A 22,690-nucleotide genomic window follows, 5' to 3' on the forward strand; every position below is an offset into this window, starting at 1 on the left:
CCTTTTTTCTTTCTTTCTTTTTTTTTTTTAATGTATGACTAGCTTTTAGTTTGAACTTCATTGATTTCTGCTCCTAGTGAGTGCATTTCTCATGCCTCTGATTGCTTGCTTAAATACCCCTCTAGTGCCAAATGTAACATCCCTTATCTGTCCTTTGTTTAAATGGTTAAGTCTCAGTTTTACTGTTTCAGGTCATGTGCCTCTTTATGAGCCACCTGTATATCTGGTTATTCTTAATCATATAGACCCAAATTCTATGAGGGATATGCTGCTAAAAGCACATGAACAAACTTCTTTCCATACTGAGAAAAACAAAGATTTGTCAAGAGAAAAGTAATTTATAGTATGAAATTTGCTTAACTTCTGCTATGTAAAATCATAAAGGTGACATTGTAAGCAGCTATGTTAGCCAAGATACTAGTTTTGCCTCTGTGTTGCTATCTTTCACCAGCAAGAGTTTGTGAAAAGCATAAATGCTCTGAAGAATTCATAAAAAGATCCAAGATTCAATGAAGGTATCTCAAAAGAGAAATGTTCCAGCTAGTTTCCCATGAGGAATATGTATGTGCACTTTAAGGTTCTATTTGCTAAACTTTTCTTAAGTAGTCATTGTATTAAAAAATATAAATTCAAGAAAAAAAAATAGCTGAATTAGGTTTTCACACAAAGATCCTCCTTACAAGAAGTGCAGAGTAAGGAACACACCTTTAGGAGCTCGGGGGTGTGCTAGCTGGAACATCTTTTTTGGTGGGATTTTATTGTGATATATATATGTAAATACATAAACACACACACAACACTTGAAATTCTAAGAGAGTCCCAATATACTGATTCAAATACAAACAAGTAAACTTAACAGCTCTAGAAAGGCCATTCATACCAATGTCTTTTGTGTGTGTCTCAGATTTTCATCATCACAAAACCCATCCTTCTCCCTGACAGTTTACTGTAAATTATCAAATCCCTTGGAACAGTGGCACAGCCAGGCACACTTTCCCCCCTCTTCTGGCGCAAGCTTACAGAAGAACTGCAGTTCTGAGTGTAGGAAATCTTAGTACTTAAAAAACAAAATAAAAATAAATGAGACAGGTGTAGATGAGGATGTTTCATGTGTTCCCACCTCTGAGGAACAGAACTTTTCCCTTTTGAGCAGTTTATTCCATGGCTTCGAGTGAGGCACGTCTGAGGTTGCTACTGTCCTGAAAAACCTGTCCTCTGATGACTGCTGCTAGGCACCAGCAGAATCTGATAGCAGTTGTGCTGTTCTTAAGGAAGTGTCCAAGGAAAGAGAGACAAAGCTTACCCTTGCCTTAGGGTTCTCCTACCATGGTTCTTGGATATAAAAAGGAAGAACGTAATTACTAATTAAAAAAGAAAAAAGTGGCAATGGTGGGGGAGCAAGCTTTGAGAGTTTTGCTCAGTCTGAGAAACTCATCTCTTTTCTTCTAAGTTATGATTAGAGCGAAGGCATGCAATGAGTCCCAGCTGACAAGGTGAGAGTTGCATGTCTCTGACTACTGCCTCTCAACAAGTGGGTCCTGTTTGCTTTTGCTCCTGCCAGGTAAAAATTATTACCAATTCAAGTAATTTTCTCCTGGAGCATCCTTATGCCTACATTCCTGAGTCCCCTAACACAGATGTACCTCAGCTTCAAATCTGCTGACAGTGACGCTACAGCACCTACAGAATTTGCTCAGCTTTTGGGTAGGTTTTATAACCACGCTGATCCCTGTGCCTCCCACCACTGCTAGTAATAACTGAACCAGTCAGAGAAGGTCTCTGCAAACCAGTCACAGCAGTGATTAAGATGTAGACATACGTATCTCCTCGCCCTTTAAATAGAAGGCTTAATTGGCGATGTGGATAGCAGCTTTCTAATGGACAGAAATTAAACTCCATTTAATTCCTGAGGAGACACTTCCAATGCACACGGTTTACCACACATTTGGAGTGGGGAGGGAGGGGGGGAAGGAAGGAGCCGCATGCACAACTCTCTCTACCTCTGACAATCACTGAGGAAAAGCAACATGAGGACCAGAATGGCATAAGTGTGGCAGGTGTGAATTGACCTGCACTGGCAAAGCTGCGAGCTGGGAAACTTGCAAATCACATGATTGTGCAATACTTGGCTCCAGTCAGTGCTATCGTGTTCTTTATTAAAAAAAAAAAAAAAAAAAGAAACCTTAAAGACATGTACATCAAGTTAAGGGATTAACTGTCAAGTGACATTACTGAAATAGAGACAATATATTTCTTTATTGTTAATGAAATTCAGTTAAAAGTGAAGGAAGTGATAAAGAATGTACTGTTTTGTAATGTATTTTACATAAGAACGTAATATAGAAAGGGAAGTGCAATTAAATCTTAATGTGGACTTTTTTATTTTTAGTTTATCATCTGGTTTACATTTTGAGCCCCTTTGCAGCAGTAAATTATGCTGGCATTTCTTAGGGAATAACTGCCATGTTAATTTAGTTTAATAAAATAACTGACAGAAAAGGGGGAAAAGAAGCAAGAAAAGACAGTACCCCCCCCACACTCCTTATCTTTAGCTAAGTATTCAAATGCTTTCTATATGAATTGTCCGTGGTCCAACTCCACTACCATGTAATAATACAATACATTACAACACAGTACAATACAATCTTGGGTTTCTGTAGCGCCCTTCATGCAAGCATCCCAGGGTGCTTTACAATCATTATGAGTTAAAATTAAAACTGAAGCACATACAATTCCTAATAGAATCATTTTAAAAATGCTAAACAGAACAAATAACTTTTAAGTCTAGATTTAAAAGTCCCAACAGCCAAGCTTTCCTTACTTCAATTGGCAATGAGTTCCAAAGCTAGGGAGCAAAGCGACTAAAGGCTCTCTCATGTTATGTTAAAGGATCTCTCATGTTGTTTATACTTGTGCAGTACTCCACAGCCAAAAATTTGCCAATAAGAGGGAAAAAAAAAGAAGATTTATTTGCAATCTTGCTTTAAAGAACACTGGAGAAGTGGTTTGTTAACTCTCTAATAAAGTTATGAAAAAAATAAATGAATCAGGGCTTGCACTTGGCTATGACTGTGTTAAGAGGTATGCAAGAAACATGAACGAATACGAATGAATACAAAATTCTGTAGTAGTGCATTACTTGACTGCCTCTTAACCCACTAAATGTACCCAGAAGAAAAAAAAGGCATGGTTATGTGTATATATGTATCTACAAAAAGAAGAACATCACCACAAATATTTAGAACGCAAGTTTTTCTATATACCATTTCAGGAACACTGAGTGAAAACAGAAGTCAAGTACGGCTCAGTTCTACAACACATACATGGTTTAGAAGGAAAACATATCTGAAGAAAACGTGCTGTGTTTCTTTTTCATTCTGTAACTTCCCTAAAACTTGAAGTCCATATGATGCAGATAATCATTCACATGACACAGTTCTCAAAATTGCTGAGATACAATCAAAAGTGGTTTGTACTCAAAGTGGGACGCACAGTCCCAAAAATGCATTAATTTTGTACTTTGCTCACAAGAAAGCCTAGTGGAGGACAGGTGCTTATAACTCCTGTCTTTAGGAGAGTAAAAACAACAAAAAAAACCCCAAACAACAACAACAAGTTCAACACTAGCACCATTCCTCTCCTGGACTACTCCACTTTTCGGAAGCAGAAACACAAGACCTCATTACAGCACAAATACTAAGGGACATGCTGACACCTTACAGACTCCCCTGAAGTCAGAAACTGCCTTTATTTGAGGAACAAAGTATGTTTTTCCCCTCCTCTCACAACAATTTCAGGCCTCATAACTGTTTTTGAAAGTGATTTGACATCCTTGTTATACCTAATTCTAACGAAAAGGCAGAAAAAAAATAGCTATATATTTTGGCCTTTAATAGGGTGCTGCACAGATTAAACAGTTGCAGACAGACTGGCATAGCTTTAACACTGAGAGTGTTTAGGTGCATCTAAAGAACATAAATCAATGATCAATCAATCAGTCAATTGAAAGGTTGAGTACCCAGTGAATGTCCCCATGCAGCTCTACCAAAACACGATTACATCTTACTCATCCCATCACCAATAGGCTCTGCATCGCCCATTTTATCTGGACAACTAAAAATTATAGGCACAAATTTTAATAGTTAATTGCAAATGCTTTAAGAAGCCAGATACCATGTCAGCTTGAAGAGACATCACAGTGAATGCTCTTGAGCAAGTGGGGGGTGGGTTGAAAAGCCCTGCCTGCCAAAAGCTGAGCCCAGGCCCTCAAGGATTTACTTCCCCGAAATAATTAATGACATCTTTAAAATCTAAAGTACAGTAACTTCTAAAGCAGAAAAAAGAGCTGCATTCCTTACTCAGGTTATTAATTATTGGGGGAAGGGAGGAAGACAGAAGAGACTTATGAGCAACAAAGAAATCCAAAGACTTGATGTCAGGTCTAGGCAGGTAAAATTAAAAGGGGAGGGGGCAAAAAACACCTTTTGGTTTAGTAAAGCATGAATTGAAAACTGCTCATAAAATGTACGCATTTTGGCAACTCTTAACAGCTCATTCCTTGATTATGTCTAAATACAGAAATTTTAATTCTAGGAAACGCAACTTTTTTGGTGAGGATTTTGGAAGGGTGAATCAGAACAGCGGTGTGAGCTGCCTATTCGCCAAGTGCCTTCAGATCAGGTGAACTGAGAAACACTGATGTTCCAAGAAAGCTTTCTGCCTGTTGTCTCTGCCAGATCATATAAAGTCTGCACATAACAGCTTACAAATTCAGGGCAGGATATCTGAACAGAAAAGAAAGTATATGATCTATACCGTGCCCATGTCAGATGCAGAGAATCACTCACTACAGCATGAAAGCTTGTTAAAAATGCAGTCAGGATAGTTATATTTGTCACAAGTGCAAAACTATTCAGACTTGGGTATCGTACCAGCACTTGTTCTGTGTATGCGTACGTTTCATGGAATGCAAGCATATATCCTTCGGACTGAAATAACGCTATTCCCTCATCACCAAGAGCAGAATTATGTAAATGACATTATAGGCGGGGGAAGGGGGGGAACACACAAATATCTTCCAAAAATTTTAAAATAGTCTGTAAATTACTATGTCCCCAAGTATCACAGCCTCTGGATATTTTTTTTGAAATATTGCATGTCCCCTACAAAATATTGAAAAAAAAGCCGTTGAGATTTAAAATTCTACTATATATCAGGCCTGGAATTTCTCATCTTGAATGCACTGACTCATGGTTGTCCTGAGAGTCAGACTAGATACAAACAGTCTCAAAGGATGAGCTAAAGGGTAAAAAAAAAAAAAAAAAAAAAAAAAGAAAAATAAAAACCCCAGACACCTTCACATTTCAGGATACTATGGGGTAAGAAAAAGAATACCTTGCTTCAGAAGTGCTTTTGCAGTGCTTTGATAAAGTGCCCATTTGTGAATAATAACAACAATCATTCAGAAAATCTGTTTGTAGAAAAAAAATCAGGCAAGATAATACCAGTAGAAAAGTCAATGTCATTTGATCACTGCCATATTTCCAAAGCAGTGCCCAGATACTAATTAATCTCTACAATCTCTTCATTTGGTAGGTGACTTGTTATCTTCTTTTAGTGGAAAAGGTTACAGGAACTCAAGATAAGGGGTACATCTAAACGTTCAAAAGCGCACAGTGAATTTGTTCCAGAATTATCAGAAGAATTTCCTGTCCTTTTCTCAGACCAATACCCCATGTTGCTCCCTTCTTCCGCATAAAAGTTGATCCAACCATATGTATCTCGTATATATATATATATATATATATATATATATATAAAAATATACACACACATAGAAACAGAGAAAGATGCAGTAATTCAGTAGGGGGAAAAGAGGAAAAAAGACCTTATTAATATCAGAATAAATACAGCCTGTGGTATTTCAGTTATTAACTGTGGAAGTAAGAAGAAACTTCTTCACTAAAAATCAAAACAGAGCAAAACTGTGAAAATGAAGTATGAAAATGCTAAGACTAAGGCGAGACACTGAAGGACTAACATTAAATAAGTAAATGCAACAGAGCTGCCTGCCCGCCTGATCACTTTAGAGCAGCTCCCATAAGACTGAGGTAGAGTAGAGCTTCTGTGCAAGGGTTTGGAAATAAGAATTGATGGTAGAACAATTTCTTTACAACCCTTTGGAGACTGAAGAGCCAAAACAGGAGGGAAATGAGATCTAGGCCACTCGCGAGATAGACCAATTTAATGGAATGCACAAGACGGCCCAAAATTGAGCCCTAGATTAAATTCCAAGTTACCTTCCCCATCAAAAGAGGTCTGGAGAGGAAACAGAAATGAAGCAAGCTGTGCGTATCAAACGCAAAAAGTCTTTCAGTCGGCATCTGCACATGCTGCCAGTCTCTAGCAATAAAATCTGCAAACCCGATGTAAAGCATGAAAATATGCACTTCAGCACATAATTCAGAGCAGGCTTGGCTTTTCCATGCAAAGTTTGTGGTGTCCTTTCACCTTGTCTCAAATTTTTGGTATCAAGCAGTCTAAATCTCTGGACGGCTGTCTGCAATTCCACAGCAATTCAGAGCCGTGCATTTGCTCCGGTCCGTCCTAAGCACTCCAGGTCACGTTGACAGGGATTCCCCATGATTTGGGCTCATATACTGAGAATAAACCTCACCTTCAGGCCTTCAGGCCACACAGTCACAGAGTGAGCATTACAGTAGCTTCAAAAAGGACCATGTATTAAACTCTCCTAATGAGAGCAAGAATCACAGTGGTATTTTACCAAGAAAGGCGTGATGAGTTCATACCTTTACACCCCAAGGTTTTAGTTGGACAAGAAAATAAATGTCTAAAAATTTTAAAGAAAAAAAAACACTCAAGCAAATAATGCCATTAAGTTTTCAAGACTCTGTAACTGGTTCTCAGTTTTGTTCACGTTTTCAAGTGATTAAGTATATCTGCACTATAAAATAATATAAAATGTTTGTTTTTAGTTTTTTTCCGTACATAGAATGCCAGTATTCTGAACAAATATGAGCAATTTTTTAATATACAAAATGCAAGATTGCTTCAGAAAATACAGTAAACTAAGTGAAAATGGGGCTTCAGAGATGCCATGCATTGAGCACAGCGGCTTAATTACTTTAAAACAAGTCCTTCCATACCTACACAAAACAGAGTATTGCTAATGACAGTGACAGGAAATGATAACTACTCTCGTTTCCACTTTGAGTCATTTTTCTGTGGTTAATAAATTATATCCATAACAGTGTTAATAAGTTATGGTATGGTGTCACTGCATTAGTTTGCATTCGTGATGAAGCACTTCATATGGCATTACCTATACTGGTGGAAGAACATAATGGGAGAGACCCCCTCCCTGCTCTCAGAAGAATCTCCTATGCTGGCACTTTGATGGATTCCCTAAGGAAACACCGTCTCCTGACCTCTGCCTTGCTCTTACTTCTCACCTCTGCTGCAGGAGCACACCATGGTAGGCAATTCACAAACTTTAATACCTTTAATAAAACACTGACACTCTTAAATCAGTGCCCGTTCCATAGGAGTGATATACAAGGAGTTAGAGGTAAGACAAATATGGGAAGTGTCAGATCAATTTACTCATGTGAAAAGGACACTGTCAGATCAACACATCTTCCCTCAAGCTCCCAGAAGTTAACAGGAAGACAGACTGACTGACGGGCTCTTGATCAACTGCTCTAACAGCTTGATTTTCCAAAAGTTAAGATTAAATAAATGTATTTTAAGCTTAATATTACTTGGTTTTTGAAGAAAAAAAGAAAAGCAGAAGTTATTTAAATTCTTGCAACCCAGCTATGGCAGCACTGGTGAAGATAGAGATGGCAAAAGTAATAATCAGGCTTTGAACAATAGTAAGAAGCTCACAGCTTTAAGTGTATTCCTTTACAAGTAAAGAAATGTAAACCAGTAACCAAACAGTCCCAAATCAGAGTTCTCTAGTCTGGAGTTTTAGTCATCTCAAACATTAATTTGAAGAGCTGCTATTAAGCAAGATGGGTTTTTGTCCATTAAAGTTATTACAGAAAAATTTAGTACAGTTTGAAAGAATTTTTTTAGAAGAATGTAATTATTGAATTTTCTCCAGTACCATGATACTGTCTATAGTAAATCATTCCTTTTAAAAGTTTTTTTTCTGCTTTATATATACATATATACAGAAACTCCTTCGTGAAACACAATGTCCAAATAGAAATGAGATATTCCATCTCAACAGAAATTATTTGCTTCCCATCAGTATCAAGTAAAAAGTAGCACTATTAGATTAAAATGGAGAAAAATCCCAGGTTATCTGCAGCCTCCATAAGCCAGTGCAAAAGCTTACATGCTTTTACAGTAGGTACATACAATATTACTGGAATGTAGACATATTACTGGAATGGTTTACAACCAGTGAAGATAATTTTGATTATTTCCACTTCAAAACTTCCTATATTGGAGCCACATCACTGAAAACAATCTAACTGTAGTGAAAAAAAAAAGTGATGGGAAACAAGTCTGCTAATCTATCTTCATGAAAAATAGACAGAGGAGGAGAGTAGTCTTCTGTAGATTAACTGAAGTCTTTCAGAGACAAAGACTCCAGTATTCTAAGCAAGAGAAATAAAATCCCCATAAAAATACCTTTACTTCCTTAATTTCTCTTTTCCCTCCCTGCCACAGTTAGTATCATTTATTTGTATACTGAATTTGCCTCTACTGCACCACAATGAAATACATTTTAAAATTTAAAAGGTAAAAAAAAATACCATGTTCCCACCACAGCATCATTGGACACCATACTGCGTAGAAAAATGAGTTGCGCCTTTGCAGTAATTTGACAAGAGAAGAACAAAAAGAATGGCAAAAATAGAACAATACAACTAAGGCTTGAGGAACGCGTCGGTTCAATATTTAGCAATGCATAAATTGAGGTTTCATTTTTGTTTAGGTATATTTTGATTAGAACTAATAAATGACTGATTTTCCTTTGGTTCTTTGCAACAACATATCACCCAAAGAGCTTTATTCTTTATTCTCATCTCATCTCATATAGCATGCCAAAGACTGTCTCAGTTTATGAATTAGCATTTAAAACTACTGTAGGTTATCTAACAAGCATTCAGATTCAATAGTACTTTTGACAGCAATAAGTAAAGAGCCTTTTAACATCTTGAACACATGTGCTTGAAAAAAGTAGTTGCATCAAAGCAGTTCAAAGACTGAAGACAAAAACCAGTTAAAATCCAGTTTACTGTGAGATGATTTCAGTGTGGTGTAAACAACCTTTCACGACATCCCATGGGAAACGTTGTAAGGCTATGTTCAAAATGAATCAGGCATATTTATAAAGATCATGAAGTGGTCAAATGCATTTGCATTTTTGGCAGATCCACTCCACGGGTACTACTTGCTACAGTCTGTAGAAATCTCAAATCTCACATCAGCGTTGCCTATAGTGCTTTATTATTTATTACATGTTATGCTAAGTACCTGCGAAAGGGGACATTCCTTGGCCAATGAACTCTGGTTCATATCCTTCAGTAAGTCCTTCAGAGCATTTCTTACTGTTGTGTGAGACCATTGTTCAGGAGGCAAGTCTTCTAGTTTAGGGCAACTATTTGAAACACAGATTAGAAAAGGGATTATTACAAGATTGCATCCTGCTGCAGAACATTCCTTTAAGACAGACAGATTTCATTTTGCGCATCAAGCAGATGCATCTGGAGATTGCTCTCGGTCTCCTGATTGTTCCGATTAGTTAATTACTTTATACAACACATCTGCTGTATTGATGCATGAATTATACATCAGCTGCATGTGGCGACTATTTTTTCATGTTACTTCTACCTTCCTGCTCTGATGCGCTTGGTAAAACAATTTAAGGTGTAATGCTTTCTCACGACTGATCATGAAAAGCATTAATATATTAACCGTTTTTTCTTTTTTGTTGCTGTGAAATTTAAGAACCTAGACAGCAACAATAAGTGTGAGCAAGTCATTCTTTTACAAAATGCACACAGATGGTACTGTTCATGATATGCAAAAATATTTTTCTCTTAAGTAAACTTTATGTAAAATGCCTTCTTGTAATGCATCATTTAATTGACTAAAATGCAATATAGTTTTAATGAGATATCCAAAGAAAATCTATGTATCAGAGCTATAAAAGTTTTCTGCAATAGTATACTGTAAGTTAAAGAAGAATTAGAGTAACTAAAAAGGAATTTAGGCAAGCCTTTGTACTTTGAGCACAAAGCACAGTGGGAATGAAATACAAGCAATACTGACAGGTAAGAGCAGACAAGTAACAGTTCACATCCCAGAACTGGTCTGTGACTTACCTGTGTAACTGGATTTTCAGTGTGACCACATGATACACGTCTTGCAGCATGTCTGCTACTGTAGCATCAGGGGCATCTGTCACATAGGAGAGTGGAACTGGATTCCACTTCCCAACCTGGATAAGCCCTGCAGGATTGTAATTTTTGGAGGGGAGGGGGAGTGGGCAAGAAGGGCAGGAAAAATGGAAAGAAAGTGATTTACCTTATTCCTAAAGGCAAAAGAAATATCTGATTTTAACAAGACAGCCACCTTTGTTTCTAACCTCTTAAATCTGGCAAAACAAAAGAACATCCCCCCCTCCAAAAACCCCCACCCACACACCACCAAGGATAGGCTTTATCTATATTATGAAATTATACAAATGCTTTACAGTAGAGATTTTTTTAATATGTATAAAAGTATATTTTCCTAAGTTCCCATGAATTCAATAGGACATGATATAATAGTTAGCATTCCTCTTAATAAATTAGAAAGGATTTTGCAATGCAGGAACTGAGCACAAAAAAAAATTACTTTGCAGTCTATAAAACCATCAGGAACAAAATAAAAGAAACAGAGCTGGATATTCAGTCATAAATGCAAGTTGACTCTCAACAGTCCATCTGCTCAAATATGCTTTACACTTCCTTGTGGATCCTCAGTGGAGCAGATTATTAAGGTCAATAAGCATACTAATGATTCAGTTGAAGTCTTTTTTCTTCTTTAAAAAAAAAAAAAAGAAAAAAAGGAATTTACCTCCACATTCCCCATGAACAAAATGTGCACTAACTAAATAAAAACACATTAAGGAAAAAAAAAAAAATAGAGACAGAATCTGCCAGAAGTTTAAGAAGTAAAACCTGCATTGCATTCCTGAAAGAAGTCCTGCCCCTCCCCCAAGACCCCACAAACAAACACAATTCATTGTACAATTTCATAATCTTATTTACCTTTTGCTTGGGCAGCAGAGCTGTGAGAATATCCAAGAGATAGCAATGCCATTTCAATCAGTTGGTTGAAAAGCATATCCTTCCTCACCAACACAAATTCTGCATGCTCCTCCTTAGAATCATACTCAATGGCATTTTCATAATGTTCCACTACACAGAAAACTGGAAGCATACTTCCTATTAAAAAAATTAAATTTAACATATTAAACTTGAGTTATAGTAGAGTAGGTGGGTCTATACAGCGTTATGTAAATAAAACCTGTACGAACAGGCAGAGGAGGCATCAAGAATCATCACAAATATTTGATCAACATATTCCCCGAGTCCTTTCCCCTCACCCTCCTCAAAAAAGAGAAAGTTCTATAAAACATACATCTCCCTGAAAGGCAAAAATGCAAATTTATCTCGCTTGATCAGATACAGAGTTAAAGAATTACCTTCTATAGAAATAACAAGGTTGACTGAAGAGAACTTGATTCTCTCTGTCCTGCCTGATTTGTTGTGAGTAGCAGGCAGCATGAGAACCTAAATACATACTGCAGATGTCTTCACTGTAAGCCATTTTAGTACCAGCCACATAATTTTGTTCGTTAACATTAAAACTTTCTTAGTCCTGCCAAAAATATTTAATTGCTTTCAACATCAACAACAAATCACCTTGTGTGTTATATATTCACTCTGAAAAGAGTACACAAGGAAACAAGGCAAAAGTTATCACTAATTCATGCTTCATTCACTGAGTGCACTTGAGCACTACTTTCACTCGCATCTTTAAGGAACAAATCATGATTTCAATGCCACTTTAAGAAGTGTACCTGCAGTTCAGGCTTATTTTTGTTGTTCTTGTTGTTGTTCTTGTTGTCTCCCGCACTTTACACCCCACAATGCTATTTTGGCATGCCTGAAAGTTAATTACTGATTTCCAGTTTTGTAGCATCATATGGCAAACCCTTCCATACACTGCACAGAATACTAAGCAAATAATCTTTTTTCTTTCCGTTTACCTTTTTTTTTTTAATTTATTTTATTTTAATTTTTTCCTCCCTTTTGATGACAGAGAGAAAAGTAACAAACGACCCAAGCTGTTTTAGGGACAAAGTCTCTCCCAGCAATCAGATTCCTGGACTTCATGAAAATCCCACCCAGACGGACATGGATAACACAATGACCTGACATTTTAAGCTCCGATCCTGTTCCACTGTCTCCAGCAGCACAGGTTAGGATCTCTCAATGACAGAAAGCAAAAGGGTTAAAAGGAGATGTACAGAACTGTCTTATGGCAGCCTGCCAGAGGGGCATCATCTTTAGCATAAATGATGACAAGGGTTATTTTAACAGGGCACCCAGGAACTCCAATTAGTCCTACAATGTTAATGCCTCTATAACCACTGCCCTCTAGACTTACAGAAACCTCCTAACCTGCTAAGGTGCACCAGACATGCTGTAGTCTGAAAGGAAGGTTTACTCTTGACAATAGAGTAAGACCATGTCTGTTGATTTGTGCTCTAACATATAGTAGGAAATCATGATAGAAAAGGTACCTCTTAAGCACGTATATTTAAACTACATCTGTTCACCAGAGAGCCAATCTCTGGCAAATAAACCCCTTCAGACTTGCAAGAAAAAGCTCACAAACTCACTCCAGTTTGCCCAATAGGCTCAGCATGAAAGACTGAAAGACAAGAGCAAAAGCTTGCCAATATTTATGTAGTGCAGGAAGGAGCTTTTATTTTATTTTTCTTTTTGGATTTTTTTTTTTTTTTTTTTTTTGTAATCTGAGTGAGACTGGCCAGGAAGGGAGAGAAGACCAAAGCAAAAGCAGTACATGCAAAGTGGTGTTTACTTCACTGGTTTTAAATAAGCTGTGGACACACACGATTCATCTGCAAAAAGGTGGTGGTTTGATTTTTGGTTTTTTAATCCCTTTCAGGCTCTCACAATTGATGTTTCACCTACTACCGTCTGACTCAGAGTAAGGGCTCAAAATTCTTAAGCAGTTTCACCAGTAATTCCTGAAGATAAAGTGCAAGCAAAGCTTCATTCTAACAAACAGTGCAGATACATCCAAAACCAGCTAAAGCATATTTGTTTTTCCCCTTATCAGTTCTTACAAATTAAGCTATGATCAGACACAACACACAGGTACTTCACTGCTTATCAGCACGCTTTTTGCCAGGTACATGGTTTCCTGAGTTGCAGCATTTTGGAAAATGCAGTACTTTAAACAACACAGGAGAGCCTCCTGGCCAAATTTTGAGGCACAGCGTAGATTATCAGAGGTGGACCCTGGTAGTGCGACACAGGTATCATCTGACTACAAATCAAGCCACTAAATCTTTTAGCAAACTGTCACTAGTGTCCTTCTGTTAATGTGAAAAATGTTGTACAGGGGAGCACAACCTCAGCTGGCTGATCACTCCTGCTAGTACTTGGCAAGACCTCCAAGTGCAGCAACTTCATAACCTTCTAGTATTAAAGGGGAGAGCATTGGTCAGTGCTCCCTGCTAAAAATACAGCATGATTTAAACCTGAAGGCAGTGTTAGAGCTTTTGCTGAAGGTTTACGAGTCTGTGTAAACAGCACGTCTGCCATAAGGAGCAGTGAAGTCTGTAGAATCCTTGTCTAAAACTGTCCTGGCATTAAAGTTTGCTGTGCAAATATCACATAATACCAGAGACAGCTGAAATCTCCTATTTAGGAATTTATGGAACTTATATGTTTGCAGGCGTCAGAAAGTCCTTTTTATACAGCCCCACTGCTTCACTGTACAATGTTAATGCACTCTGCTTGAAACGCCGTAATAAATTATATTTTTAATGCTCTTACCCTGGCTTTCTTAAGATGCATACATTCTTGGCAAACAATCAATAAATAGGGTAATCATGAGCAGAGGCCAAAGAATTTGCTGAAGTGCTGTTTTTCCATTTTTAATAGATAAAGATCTAACAATACGGACTGCTGTGTCTGTTCATTTCAGGATCAATATATTCTTTGTTTTCGCCAAACCGAGGAAAAAATAAATGATTGTACGATAAATGTTATGCATCAGACACAACGAAATTCCTCTGCCTTCTAACTTTGTGCGTTTAATAGTCTTGGTTACATTTTGCACTTTGCTTAGCAAATACAAGAAAAATCTGGATTATAAACATAACTGATTATACTAGGAAAAGTAAAGGCTTTTTTAACACATATGCCAAATTACATGCAGCATATTTTGATTTAAATTAGCAAGCCCGCAGGACATGGTCAAAAAGACTTACACATTTTGATAAGTAAAATTTGTATATTATTGTCCATTAAAAGTATTTTCAATGCAAACAAAAGCCATCCATATACAAACATCAATGATTCTAAATGTGCCTTTTCCTTGTGTAAACGTCTAATTACAGCAAACCAGCCACTGAAAAATATGACACCCAAGTTGTTCATTGTTCAATAATGAATTGTACTTAAGAAAATAAACTGCGAAGATTGACATCATAAATGACTTTTCCAATGTGATACCTAAAGATTTACACTCTCTCCTTTAAACCAACTTGCAACTGCTATGGAAATACTGCTGTCCTTCCAATCTTAGGACCATCATCAGGAGGAAAGGTGAGAATTTGTTTTGGGGGGTTCAGTATTTACTCTTACGTATTTTTGCGTTTCTTAGCCCAACACTTACTCCAAGAATTAATGCACCAAATTACTTATATTTCAATGTAAGAATTTGCTTTAATCAGAATAGCTAGCCTTTACCTTAACAAAAATCAGACTCCACCCTGAAAAGCAAGATGCTCCACCCAAGAATGAACCTTACATTTCCCAAATGTGATTTATATCAGAATTGGGAATATATAGTGTTTTAGAATGGAGATTTTAATCCTGAAATATAAATGAAGTAGAGTCTGCAAAAGTATGCTTCCCCCCCAAAATGTTATAAATCATATTTCTCTAATGCAGAATTATCAAAAGTATTACCTTTTCTAATATTAGTTTTCATCAGGTGTCCAGAGTGTTTTAAAGGCACTCCTTGCATTTTAGTTCCTGTACTTCCAAGTCTTCCTCTTCCTAATGGGCTCCCATTCTGTTCCAAGCGCGCAATTTTGGCTGGTGGACCCTTCGGATCGCTTACATTGTTAGACATTTCTGAATGTTCTTTCCCCTGAGTTGCCTCGTTCAAATGATCCATACTCAGTCCCGCCTCTAAAGATCACCTGCCATGATTCAAAAAAAAAATATATATGTTGTACACGTGTGCGCATATGTATACGTACACAGCCTGCACATGTACAGAGACAAATATATATGTATCATAAGCTCATAAAGAAGAATAGATAACTATTTTAACTAGAAAGAAATGCCTTTTTAAAAAGAAACAAACTTATTCTTCAAAAATTACCTCCTACCCCACTTTACAGAGAGATTGTATCATAATCTAGTGGAATTATTTTTAAAAAGCCAACCAGAGTACCTCTTTAAAAAACAAACAAAATCTTTGGAGATATTCTACTAAAACTGAGAGTCTAACACTCATATAAGTGATGATGATTGTCAAGGTGTGTGCTCCAAGACAGCTATTGTTACAAATCTCACAGAAAGGTTTGGTATTAATCGCGGATGTTTTTACTGTAGAGAGAGGGAGAAAGAGTCTAATGGAAAATTTCTTGATCTATTTGATTATAAAATGGATGAACAACAATAGAGAGATTGTGAAAACTTTAGTTGAAGGAGCAACAGATTTATTAGAGATGTAGGCTATTGTCCATTTACAATTCCTCTCCCCCTTAAAAACAGAAGTTAGAAAAGAATTTGACATTTAACTTCAGAAAGCAGTGGCGGGAGATGGTTGCTTTTGAGTTTCCTAACCAATACTATACAAAGAGTTTATCAACTTTTGCAAAGTTCAAAATATGCAATTTTTTAGATGTTAAGCTTTAAGTGTTAAACAGAGCAGTTTATTCAATTAAGAAAAATAACTGAATAGTTTCTCACCAAACATAAAGCTGGGGAAAAATTCTCCACAATTTCTACAGTACTTTTGAAGCCCTTAGATATAAAAAAACCCTAAAACCTGGGTGATGCTGACACAGCTATTTGAAACCAAAAAACCAGAATTTCAATAGCAAATTAAGAAAAGGTATATGCTAGCATGATTGTACTTCCCTTTTTATAAACTTTCGAAACCTCCGTCCATGAATAACAATTACAGCTAAATCACTAAAAATCTCCCAAGCCTACAACGTAACAGAGTAAGTTTTAAGGATTTTTGCCACTCATCAGAATCTGTGTTGACAACTATATTAAAAGACCTTGCTGAGAGCAAAGGAATCTTTCTGGTTATGATTTCATTAATTAATACTGTTCTGATTGTTAGGTATTTTACCCACCTTTCCCTGACAGGGAAAGGTATAACTACACAGACAATTTTATATATATATATATATATATATATATACATAATATAATCACTAAGGACAGGTCAACAGACATTAATCTATGTACTAGTATTTACATTAGCAAGTACAAATACTAATACTGGGGAAGTCATATTTAGAAAGACTGGTGTGAATCGGATAATTGCTACTTTCTTTCAGTTGCCTAGTAATTCCATACATTTTCTGCACATTTCAAAGCGAAGTTATTAGAACCTAAATATCTTGGAATCTTTATATATATACTTCTATGTCACCAGTATACATGCCAATGACAATTTTGTAAACTATTTTTTTCTTGTTTGAACATCATGCTGTTTTTCCCGATACAGTGAAGAAAGACGCAATGTATTAATTCGAACCTTTACAAGCAACCTCAAGAATGCAACCAAAATAGATGAAGTTCAGACAATCGTTATTTTTCCTTATGCTGTTAGGTGACAGGCTAAGGTTCACCATTCATCTTTATCCCATCTGTTTTAGGTCACGCGTCTCATTAACAGTAAACATGCCTATTTTAGCCACTTTTCAAAAAGAATTTTTTAAACTGTGTAAAGTGTAACCTAAGCAAAGAATTACAGACTCGTACTGTTAACATCTTCCGATGTTTCTGACGATGCTAACATACCATAGGGCTGCTTTTCTGAGACTGGTCTATCTCAAGAAAAAGAGGATTAACAAAAAAAAAAGGAAAAAAAGGGGGGGTTGGGGGGGGTGGGGGGGGAGAGTGAAAGAAAACACACACACAAAAAAAAGCCCCAAACAAGAAATTCCTCATCACTTTTGGCAACTTCAGAAGTACTCTAAGGCACGGAGGTTCTTTGCTACAAAAAGTATCTAGTCATCATGAGTCAGAATCGCACTACATCATGTACAGTGAATAAAAGTGATAGATCGCCACTTAGTTAATACACTGACTGCAACCAAAACATCAAATGGGTCATTTTCGCTTGGCCTGAGAACACCCACCCATCGGCATCCTTTCACCGCTTAGTCATCTTGTAAAAAGCTTTATGTTACAAAGCAAAATTACATGCACATAAAACACCTAATTTACTCATTTAAACTCCATGCCCAAGGCTAAAGTTCACTGAAACCTCAGTTTGGAATAGTGATGAGCAACAACCAGCATGGCCTGCCCAGGGAGAGGGTGGCAGGAAAGACCTATCATCTCCGCCGGTTCCAGGCCAGGAGTTTCCCCGGGTTTCACATATAGGCATCTTTCACAACTACAAGTTTTCATCACAGATCAGTGAGAGAAGAGCACAATTTCAAGGCAGTTTCCTGGAGCCAGCGTAACGTACAGGCACACCGCGCAATTTCTGAATGAGAGTCGGTGCGGTATCTCCTTTTGTCGCGATGTAACGCTGCCGGTATTATATTATTTCTTTCTCTCCTCCTGAATCAGCCCCCTCCCCATGCCTTTCCCCTCCTCTTCCCTCCCTCCCCCATAAAAACCCATAATCACATTTGAGAGAGGCTCCGCACTTATCCGTTCCATATGGCTCTCACAATCCAGGCCAAGCTTTCCCTGTGACCTTTTAAAGAGACAAAGAAGCAAAGTACTTATCTAGAAACAGAAACACTGCAGTTTTCTGAGTGAAATTAGCAAAACCGACCCGAAACTCACCACTTCAAAACTTGACAGCATATAAATAACAAAAACAAAGGAGGTTTCCTTTGCAGCCCGAGCTCTTGAAGAGGAAGAAGTTCAAGACTGATGTTTTTTAGGTCCCCCCCTTTCTGAAGGGGGGCGGGGGGGCAGCAGACCTGAGGACTACTTCCCCTAATATTCTCTTATTTTCTTTTTTTTTTTCTTGTTGCTATTTTCTTCTAGGCGGGGAGGGGCAAAAACAGATAGCGAGAAACAGAGTAGCCATGAGCAAAAATGGCAATGGACAAAAAAAAATAGAGATTAAATATCTTTTGAGAGAGCCAGTTTTCGAGGTTTAGCAACGGAAGACAGAGCTGCAGATCAAATTGATCAGACAAGTGTAACGCTCAAAATGAGGAATAAATAATAATAATAAAAAAATAAGTAGCAGGTTTAAATTAAGGTGGAGGGTGACTTAAGTCTAGCTATCCTTTCAAAAACAAAACCAATGCGTAAAGGATCAAGTGAGAAAGGGGGTTATTAAAAAAAAAAAAGGCAAAGAAAAAAAAAAGGCAGCTTTTCTATCCAGTGTGAAGAGCAGAAAGTCTACTTCTAGGTTGTCACTTACACTATTATTCTCCAATAGGCACCCAGAGGAGCAGCACACACAGAAGGAGCCCGCTCCCCTCCCCCTCCGCAAAAATACACACCGTAACAGCCCCCAAACTTTCTGCGGAAACCTCAGCCCCAGAGATCGCTACTGGAGATAAAAAGAAAAAAAAAAAAAAAAAAAGTGGAGAGAAAATTGCAGGAAAAGGCACTAAAATGCCACTTTTAATCTCGCCTTTGCGGTCCGGGAGGGAAAAAAAAAAAAGAAAAAAAAAAGGCAGAGAGGACCTGTCTCCTCTCATTTACCGGGGGCTGTTGTGCGAGTGAGGGGGGGGGGGGGGGAGAGAGGGAGCGAGAGAGGAGGGGAGAGAGAAAAAGAACAGAGGGGAGGAAGGAAACACACAACAAGGCACACCACCACCACTACAAAAAAGTGACGAGGTTTCACTCCCTCCGAGTCCAAAACCGGGAGAAATTATAATTTAAAAAAACCCAAATCCTACCAGGAAAAAAAAAAAAAAAGAAAAAAAGAAAAAAGAAAAAAAGAAAACCAACGACAAAAAACTGGTTCTGCTTCTGCAAAGAAAAAAAAAGAAAATCTGGGAACTCCGAAAAGAGTTACTCGCAAGAAGGGATAAAAAATATTAAATAGAAAGGTTGCAAAAAGCCAACAACAACAAAAACCAAGCCAGCAAAAACCCCCAGTAACAATTGAAAAAGAATAATAATGGTAGGCTTTGTATTTTGTCTTTGTTTTTTTTTTTTTTTTTTTAATTCTCGTTTCCCCTGGCTGGCTGGGTATGGTTGTTATTTAGGCCGGTTTGGTGGTTGTTGCTGGATGTTACATGGATATGTGTGTGTGTGTGTGTGTGTGTATGTATGTATGTGTGTGTGTGTGTGTGTGTCCCCGGACGGAGCTGCCTCGCTCTGCTCCCCCCCCCCTCCTCTCTCTCTCTCCCTCTCTCTGTTTCTGTCCCCATTAAATTATTAGTTGACTCATCACTACTCCTCCTCCTCCTGCTGCTGCCGCCGCCGTCCCCTGCTCACAGCCTCCTCTCCTCCTCTCCGCTACCGCTCGCTGCCGCTGCTGCCGCTGCTTCTTCTTCCTCCTCCTCATTTTAATACAAAATAACACCGAGGCCACCGGCTTTTTTTTTTTTTTTTTTTTTTTTTTTTTTTTTTCACAGCCAGAGACGGGAGGAGGACGCAGCCTCCCTGCTGCTGCCCGGAGCCCTTCCCCGGCGGCCCCGGATCATCCGACGCGTCCTGGGAGAGAGAGAGAAAGTGGCAGAGGAGGAGGAGGAGGAGGAGGATGAGGAGGAGGTGGTGGTAGTGGTGAAGGAGAGAGGCGTGGGGGAGGGGAGGCCGGGAAGGGGGAGGGGGGTCGGCAGAAGTGCGGTGGCAGAGAGGGACCGCAGCGAGGAGCGGGGAGGGGGCGCCGGGCCGGGCCGGGCCGGGCCGGGGGGGGCGGCCGCCGGCGGCGGTAGGTGAGCGGGGGGGGCGGGGGAAGAGGGCGTGCGGCTTCCGGGCGCGCACGAATTTGCAGCGAGCTGGGTGCGGGTGAGGCGGCCCTGCCTGCGCCGCGCACAATGCCCGCTCCGCGCCGCCCCGCTCCGCGCCACAGCGCGCCCCCCGCGCGCGCACCCGGCAGATGGGGCCTGCGGCGGAGGGGGCGAGCCGGGGGGGACGGGCACGGGGGCACAGCAACAGCACCAGCAGGAGGAGGAGGAAGAAGAGGGGCGGGAGTGAAGGCTGAACAATATCCTGCCGGCGCTGCCGGGTGCGCCGCGCTAGCGCAGCCCCCGCCCCTCCGCGCGGAGCCTGCGCGGGCCGTGCCGGGCAGGTGCACGGCGGCGGCCCCGCAGGTGGGGGCACGCGGCGGGGGCCGCCCCGGGGAGCCAGCGGCCCACGTGGGGGGAAAAGAAGTTTCTTTTCCCCTCCCTTTGCTGTCGATACCGACAGGGGTGAAAGAAAAGCACCAGCCACGGTTCTGAAAGGCGGCCGAGGCTGGGTGAAACCGGCTCCGTTCCGCGGAGGGCATCATCCGCCGCGGCTCTGGTGGGCGCCGCGGCCAACTAGAGCAAGCTGCAGCACACCATGGGTGAGAGCGATACATCGCTCCGGGCTCGGGACGGCGAGGTGCCACATCCCCTCGCCACAAAACTGTCCCTGTGTCGAGTCCGCAGCGCGGGACCGAAAGCCACCCCTGAAAGATGAAAGCTAAAAGGTGGTAAAGTATTGACAAAATAAGTAACTGCGAGACAGACATGGCTTTTTCCCATCATGCACTTGGAAAAAAGTAACCCAACTAGCCAAACTTGAAAGCAACAAGTTTGTACAAGCTGCGAGATAAGAGAAAAATTAAACTTCTTTATTGATAAAATGCACAGTGTTTGAATAGACTATGTCTGAAGGGAAAGTTGCATCATCGACCAAAGAAAACATGAATTGCTGCATAGACAGGTATAACCAAAATGTTTAGGCCAGTAACTTTAAAACAACCGACAACAAAACAACAACAAAAACAATACAAACATGAGGCAGCAGTGAAAGTAGGTGAGTGAGAAGGCTAATACCACTTCTGTAATACACAAAATAGCATGGCCTCTGAACACAAAAGGGGCAAGTCTTTAAATCTGTAAAGAGAAAATTTTGCACTACACATATTATTAAAGAAGAGGAATACATCAAGACTAGGTAAGGAATCACATTGATGTTTACTAAAATAAGCACAAACAGCATATAGGGCATGCAGGAAAAAGAAAATGGTAATAGGGTGAAATGCATGAAATATTTATCATATTCTGCAGTGCATAAAATAGATTATAATCTCAGAAGCAAAGAAATGCAAGGCTGGAAAATGAATACAGTGTTACATAATACTATTATTCAAAGCAGAGCAAGTGGAGGTGGCATATGTATGAAACATGAAAATTTGTACCTATGTTGTGTGTCTTGAAAGGGGTTACTAAGATCATTACCGAGACAGCTGAAAAGGAAAAATAAAAACCAAAACCCAAAACCAAAGAAACATGTTTCACAAAGAAAAACAAGGGAAGATGTAGATGACATCTTCCATAACATATGATCAAGGGGTAACTGTCTAGCAGGTTGTTTGTTTAGAAACAATTCTTTTTTCAACAAGATAGAGTATCAATCAGTCCCTCTTAAATATATATATATATATATACATATATTTCCCTATACATTTGAATACTTGGAGAAAAACTCTGTTAACTAGTTGAATTCAAACTTTCGGGGCATAATGGAAAATACCAATGTATTATTGTTCCAACCTTTTCAGAAAAGCCTGATAAAGTAAACTTAAACTTCAGCAGTAAGCAAGACTGACCACTAAAGAAGAAAATCATGAAGGATGTGAGAGTTTCAGCTGGCAGTATGCTGCCTGCAGCATGATGGAGGAAAAGGACATTGAAGATAATTTAAGAGATGCAGAGCTGATTAGAATAGAGCAAATATGATCTGGAACAAGATTTGGGACTAAAATACCACCTTATAAAAATGATTACCAGATATGACAATAACAAAAACAAAAAACAATAACAAAAGATTAAAATCTTCTAAAATAACTTTTGCTTTGGTGTTCACAAATCATTCTGTTCATGGTAAAAAAAAAACAAACAAACAAAAACGTTTGGATTAAAACAAAGTGATTAATCTAAAAAGCAGAGATGGTAAATTAAAGAAGCAGGGAGATAACAATCTGATAATACAGGAGCACAGAAGGCCTAATAATGATATTATTACGCACA

At 38.9% G+C, this 22,690-nt stretch overlaps 1 protein-coding gene across 4 annotated transcripts in view; it reads right to left on the reverse strand.

The window, feature by feature from the left end:
* The window catches only part of SATB1 (SATB homeobox 1), a 92,331-nt gene that overhangs the window by 55,188 nt on the left and 14,453 nt on the right, over window positions 1-22,690 (reverse strand). For 2 of the 4 annotated variants that reach the window (XM_069007256.1, XM_069007253.1), the window contains exons 1-5: window positions 18,345-19,151; window positions 15,261-15,496; window positions 11,295-11,471; window positions 10,365-10,491; window positions 9,514-9,637 (exon numbers count right to left, since the gene is read on the reverse strand). In XM_069007256.1, the coding sequence (XP_068863357.1) occupies window positions 9,514-9,637; window positions 10,365-10,491; window positions 11,295-11,471; window positions 15,261-15,471 (639 nt within the window). In that variant the 5' untranslated portion in view covers window positions 15,472-15,496; window positions 18,345-19,151. Of the gene's footprint in view, window positions 1-9,513; window positions 9,638-10,364; window positions 10,492-11,294; window positions 11,472-15,260; window positions 15,497-18,182; window positions 18,253-18,344; window positions 19,152-22,690 lie in introns of those variants that run through there. The other 2 variants (XM_069007254.1, XM_069007255.1) reach the window with 2 other exon arrangements.

Source organism: Aphelocoma coerulescens, chromosome 2 (assembly GCF_041296385.1).
Source record: "Aphelocoma coerulescens isolate FSJ_1873_10779 chromosome 2, UR_Acoe_1.0, whole genome shotgun sequence".
Taxonomy (NCBI): domain Eukaryota; kingdom Metazoa; phylum Chordata; class Aves; order Passeriformes; family Corvidae; genus Aphelocoma; species Aphelocoma coerulescens.